Source organism: Balaenoptera acutorostrata, chromosome 11, assembly GCF_949987535.1.
Source record: "Balaenoptera acutorostrata chromosome 11, mBalAcu1.1, whole genome shotgun sequence".
Classification (NCBI taxonomy): domain Eukaryota; kingdom Metazoa; phylum Chordata; class Mammalia; order Artiodactyla; family Balaenopteridae; genus Balaenoptera; species Balaenoptera acutorostrata.
Window position 1 is genome coordinate 104,581,058 of NC_080074.1, and position 6,000 is coordinate 104,587,057.

At 41.3% G+C, this 6,000-nt stretch overlaps 1 protein-coding gene across 2 annotated transcripts in view; it reads right to left on the reverse strand.

Annotated features, from left to right (window-relative positions):
* Positions 1 to 4,754, reverse strand: part of KDM5A (lysine demethylase 5A) — an 88,046-nt gene extending 83,292 nt beyond the window's left edge. For both annotated transcript variants that reach the window (XM_007170244.3, XM_028163526.2), the window contains exons 1-3: positions 4,189 to 4,754; positions 1,630 to 1,707; positions 405 to 527 (exon numbers count right to left, since the gene is read on the reverse strand). In XM_007170244.3, coding sequence (XP_007170306.2) covers positions 405 to 527; positions 1,630 to 1,707; positions 4,189 to 4,353 — 366 coding nt within the window. In that variant the 5' untranslated portion in view covers positions 4,354 to 4,754. The remainder of the gene's footprint in view (positions 1 to 404; positions 528 to 1,629; positions 1,708 to 4,188) is intronic.
* Between the last annotated feature and the right edge of the window lie 1,246 nt (positions 4,755 to 6,000).

Consider the following 6,000-nt stretch of genomic DNA (forward strand, 5'->3'; position numbering starts at 1 on the left):
TAATACAACTGGTATGTACCACACATGAGAATGCTGAGTGACGTTAATCTCTTTAATATACCAAATTTTCAATTAAGAAGCAGAAAAAAAGCTGACAAGCTCAATATAGGACATTGTACATTTCATACAAAATAATATTAGGAGGTTTGTGTCATTTCTTTTGCATACTGTGTAAACAGAACCTACTAATCTGAGTAGTTATTAAATATTAATCTCATAACAAACTATAAAATAGATTTTAAAAATAACTTGGAAATCTATCAGTTCCATTTACTCATGCTTGCATTTCATTGTCAAACAAATCCTACATAGGAAGCGATGTTTTCCATCAAGTATATCTGAAATTCCTAATTTCATAAATTCACTAGCCCCTGTTCAATTTCTTAACAAAGTACAAGCCTCACCTTGCTCAAAGCATAGAGATCCAGAATTTTTCTCTCCACCACAGGGATCTTGAGGGTAGACCCCTGAAGTTCCCAAAATTTTGCTAGTTGATCCAAGAAGTCCAATCTCACTCTGGTCATTGCCTAAGATTATTAAAATATAAAAATAAGAGATAGGAATTAAGTTATGGGTGAAAGTAAATGAGTTTTACTTAACAAAGGTACTCATTTCTTTAAAGAAATTCAGACTTCTCGTTACTGCTTAGTCCAACTTTATAAGTCAATAAAAAAGAAGCAAAATACTTCTATTAAACTTTACTAAGACAAAAAAGTTACTCTAATATATGTCAAAAGTTCTCATATTATCAACCAAAGCAATTTTTTGTAAAAGTTAACTTTAAGCTAATCAGAAAATTTAGTAAATCGAATTATTCTGTTTCTAAGCATTCTAAACCTGTCATTTCATCTAGAGATAATATGCATACTTCAAGTACACCAACCCTCCACCTCACTGATATTAAAATCCTCCATCAAGTATCTTATAAGAGACTAAAGGGAAAAAAAAAGGTATTAAAATCTCAAAAAATAAATGTTTTAGGAGCATCAAGGAAAAAAAACTAACTCAGCATGACACATTAAGCCCTGTCTAAGATTTCTCTTTTGTACTCTGGAAGTTTTTTACCACACTGAAGAATCTTCTGAAAATCTCAGAAACAGGAAGAACAACTATCTAAACAGATTTCAACTTAGAAATTTAAGAGACATTCAAAACGTTTAAAGGGAAATCTTAATAAATCAGATTAAGAGTCCTAGAAAAGTTCTGTTAGAGCAAAAAACCAAACAAACATACAAAAAACACCTTTGAAAACTACGTTTTTTTAATAGAAGGATTTTAATAGAAGAATTTTAAAAACTATTTTCCAAAGACTACAAGATACAGAATCTTCCAACATTAACAAAAGAAAAATGTATTAGAATAATTAGCACTGAAGAAAGTAGAATTTAAGAATTCCAGTTCTCTAAAGCTAAACACTGGATATTTCCACCATGAAAAACATGGCTAGAGATAGTGTCCCACAATCCCAGTTAAGCAGAAAAAACTGTAATAATCGCAAACTTCCTTCCATTCAGTCCCAATTAACATTAATTTTGAGCCCTGGTACATGAGCTTCTTAAAGTTCTCTACCTGGAGTCCTGATATAAAGAATAGATCCGGAGACAGAAACGGTGATGTAACAACACTCACCTCAAGTTCATTCAGACGCTGGACTCTGGGAGTAAAACGGAAGCTTTTTACTTCACATGCAAATGGAGGCTGCCAATCCTAAATAGAAAAAATTTCTTCACCATATTGGTTAATAAGCAAGGAATGCACTATTCATTCCCTTAATTTAAGGGGTGAGTTGCCACAAATCATGATGACAACAGATCAACTTACAAGTCTTCTTTAGTTAGACACTTAAAGAATAATATTTTTTAGATAAAATAATTTATTATTACTTATCTCTAACATTCTAACACTAAGCTTATTTTATCAATTTTCTCCTCAGATCTCACAGTCCCATTATTTATATCTGACAATTATGCTTTCCCCAATTACTCAAGTGGAATGCAATAAGCTCATCTCAATACAGCATCTAGTAAACATCCAAGTTTATCAAAATAAAAATAGAATTTGAAAGAAACAAAAAAGGGTAAAATTAAAGACCAAAAGTTGATGTTTTAAAAGTACTTATGTAATTGGACAATGTGTTTTTTCATTCATGTGGAATGTGACACAGCACTTTAAAGTCTATGTTATATAAATGTTTTGTTCAAAGCCCAGCTTCTGGGCACCCAAATTTTTTTTTTAATATTAAAATTTTTAAGAAATTAGCAAACCCACAGAACAAGGACAATTTCCAGATTGGAGATGTGGTATAACTGAAATGAGACAGCACATTTCAAGTAGAGTTCCAGAGACCATAGTTTGATTTAGCCTAAACAGTAATCTATTTAAAAATGTGAAAAGTAGTAAAAAAATTTTTATCTTACCTTGGAAACTAAAGAAATCCACGAATATTGAAATTAAATTCTGCTTGTAAACAACATTTATTCTCAATAATAATATTGTGACACAAAGAGAAGGTATATTATTTCAACCTTCTGTAAGTAACAAAAAGCTATACATATATATATTTTTTTTTTTAACTAAAAGGAACCTTGAATAAAATTTCTAATTCATTAAGGCAATAGAATAAATGAAAATATGGTTTAGGAAAAGCCTCAGTGCTTAAGGTTTTGTCAATATCAGGTAATCTTGATAGAAAAAGAATTAAGTGAAAATAAATTTTTCATAAGAGTTAAGTGAACTTCGGGGAGGATGCCAATACACGTACCACCACTCATGAGAGCAATTATTTGTTAATCCTTTGCTTGCAAGTGATAGTCTATAATCTTAATCAAATTCATTGAGCATAAGGGAAGTAGACTGCCTGAGTTTTAGAAACAAATAGATTGATCTAGATTCAAAATCTACTTTGCCATTGCCCAAGATCACACATCTGATAAGTTATTTAATTTATCCAGACTTGTCTCATCTGTAAAATGACCTTATTTACCTACTAAGGCTTCAAAGAATATGAAATGAAAAAGTCTGTAAATGCCACCTTAGCTGCTCCTCCTCCCTCCATCTAAGCTCTTTTTATTCACTGTGGTAGTTTGCACACTTCTGTGGCAGTTTGTGGTGAGAGCAGAAGCTTTTTAAAATGCAACAAGGTGCAAAAGGACTGTATTTTATTTTATTACCAGTAGACAAAACATAAAGCATATCCCTTTAAGGAGCACTAAGACATGGTTCACAAACTTTAATGTTCATTAAGAATCAAGAGAGTACTTGCTAGAAAAGCAGTTTCTAGAACTTCCATATCCCGAAACTGATTCCAGTCTGGGAATGAGGCCTAGGGATCTGCATTTTAACAAGCATCCGGTCGACCCTAGTGCAGGTGGTCCAGGAACATCATTTGGAAAGCACTGGACCTAACGGGTAGAGAGAAAAACCTTTTGACCTTGAGCAAATCCTCAACCTCTTGGGGCACTAATCCTCGCAAAACAAAGAGTAGTATCAGCTTTCCTCACCTTGAAGACTGAGGATCGTAACTAACCTAGAGGGAAACCCAGTTATGTGCAACAACTGCGATTCTTACGTTTTTAAGATTTCAACGTTTTCTTCCACCTCCATTATTGACAAATCTTTTCTAAACCTCGAAATGTTTAAAGTAATTGCTGCTTTTTCCTTCTCCTCCCCCGGGAAGACTTTTTTTCACTGCAGCAGTAATCAGTCTGGGGTGCTTGTTTGGTGATACCACCCCAAAGGACAACTAGAGCTCAGATTACCATTTAAGAAACCTTAGCCCTGAGATGAGGCCTGCAGATACTTAATAAATCAAGCGTCAGCAGGGCTAGGATAAAGCAAGAGCCGACGGAACGGCAGTTTTTCCTATCACGGTGTAACGAGGATTATACGCGAGGGTAGGGCTGTCGCGTCACGATACTTCAGTCACCTTACGGCCAACGAAAGGCCGAAAGCCTTTGTTACCCTTGCCCACAACCCAAGAGAGGAAGAAAAGTATCAGTTCCCAGGCTCTTGGCGGATAGGCCCCCGAGACACGACTCTCTCGCGTCCAAACATGCCTACATAAGACCCCAAAGAAACCAAAGCGGAAACACGCAGAAACTTAAAGTCCAGGCGTCGAGAGACCAGGACGAGCGAACGCGAAAGGGCAGCGGACCGGGAAGTCGAGCTAAGCCGATCAGACTCCAGTACCTTGGGCGGTCGGATTTTACAGATGCCGGTTTTCTCCGCCAGGGGCCGGATGCGGCCGATGAAGCTGAGGGGGTCTGTGAACTCCTCCCAGCTGGGCTCAAAGACCGGGCACTCCGGAGGCGGCACGAACTCCGCCGCGTAGCCCCCCGGCCCCACGGCCGCCATGGTGGCACCGGGGGCCCACGGGGAGAAGGGCTGGCTGGGGCCCGGCGATCGCGCTCACGTCCCCTGACAAGGGCCGAAGCTCATCTTCTCGGGCGAGACCCGCTCGACACACGCACCCCAAAACCGCTTCCTCCGGCGTTTGTTATTGTTTCCTTCGGGGCTTTTCCTCTCGGGTCGGGGCTCACCGGAAGTCAGCGTGCGACCAAATCCCTCCGCCACCAGAAACAGGATCCGTCCGCAGCGACGTGTCGCCCCACTGCGCGACCTTCCTTCCCCCTCCCTCTCCCGGCAACGCAGGTCGCGCCGTGGCTCCTCGTGCGCCCAAGTTCCGCGCTGCCGACGACTCCCGGCGGCACAGCCCGGCGGCCCCGCCGCCCCTCCTACTGGGCGGTGGGGGAAGCGGCCGGACCGAGCGGAGCGCTCTTCCGGCGCGGAGGATGCGTAATGCGCCGGGGGCAGAGGTTCTACTTCCGGCGAGCGGAGCCCGGTGCCTCTTTGTGTACAAATGGACCGGAACACAAGCAACCGGACCTCGCAGGGCTGCCTGTTTCAACCTCCGTGTCTGTCTGTTTCCAGATAACTACTTTTTCCGGCATCTCTCTTTTTTTAGTCCTTTCACTGTTAGTGTCCCTTTCGAATAATCTCGTTCGGCCACTTTAATCCGCCCCATCTCCATAGCAACAAGTTCGGGTCCAGCCCACCCGCCCGAATCTCCCCGCGGGCCGGCCTTCGCCACCATCCGGGAATTGATTTCGTCCTCAGAGAAGCAACGGCTGTTGACCTTGCTGTTCCAACCGTTAAAGCCTTTCTCAGTTTTCTGTAACAGCTACTGCAGCTGTTCTGGCCCTGCTTGTCGATCATCTCTGTGCCGGCGGGCATAGCCGCTTCCTCCAAGTTGCTGAGAATGACGCAGGAAGTACTAAAGAAGAAACCGTGAAACGGTAGTTCTTGTATTATCTATTGGAAGGAAGACTTACTTCCCAGGGCTTGATCTCAGCTTCCCCCAGGACCTAAATTGCCAGCTATGGCTAATGACTGCCGAATCTGTACTTGCAGCCTGGACTCCTCTCTTGAGTTACAAGCCAGTACATCTAGCTACCTACTGCAACTCCACTTTGGTAAACTCAACGTGCCTTGAACTCATAGTTCCCCAATGTTTTTTCAGTGTTTCCAGTTTCCACGAATGACTTCATCCATCTATTCAGTTGCCTGATCCAGAAATCCAGAAATAATCCTTAACTTTTGTTCTCTCGCTACCCACATACAACCCTGTGTCAAGTCTGGAGATTCTATCACCTAAAAACCTTAAATCCACCCATGTCTCCATCCAAATTATCACGATCCTAATTTAAGTTCTCTCTCCCCTGGACTGTCATAACAGCTCAGTTCTTGCCTCCTGTCAAATCTCTTTCCACTTATTTATCAGGTTGCTTGGTCTAAAGTCCAGAATTCACCTCGTCACTTTTCATCTCCAAACTCAACTCCAGGGACTTCCCTGGCGGTCCAGTGGTTAAGACTCCGTGCTCCCAGTGCAGGGGGCATGGGTTTGATCCCTGGTCGGGGAACTAAGATCCCTGCAAGCCGCGTGGCACAGCCAAAAACAAACCAAAAACCAAAACCAAAAAAACCAAACTTGGCAACTTCAAA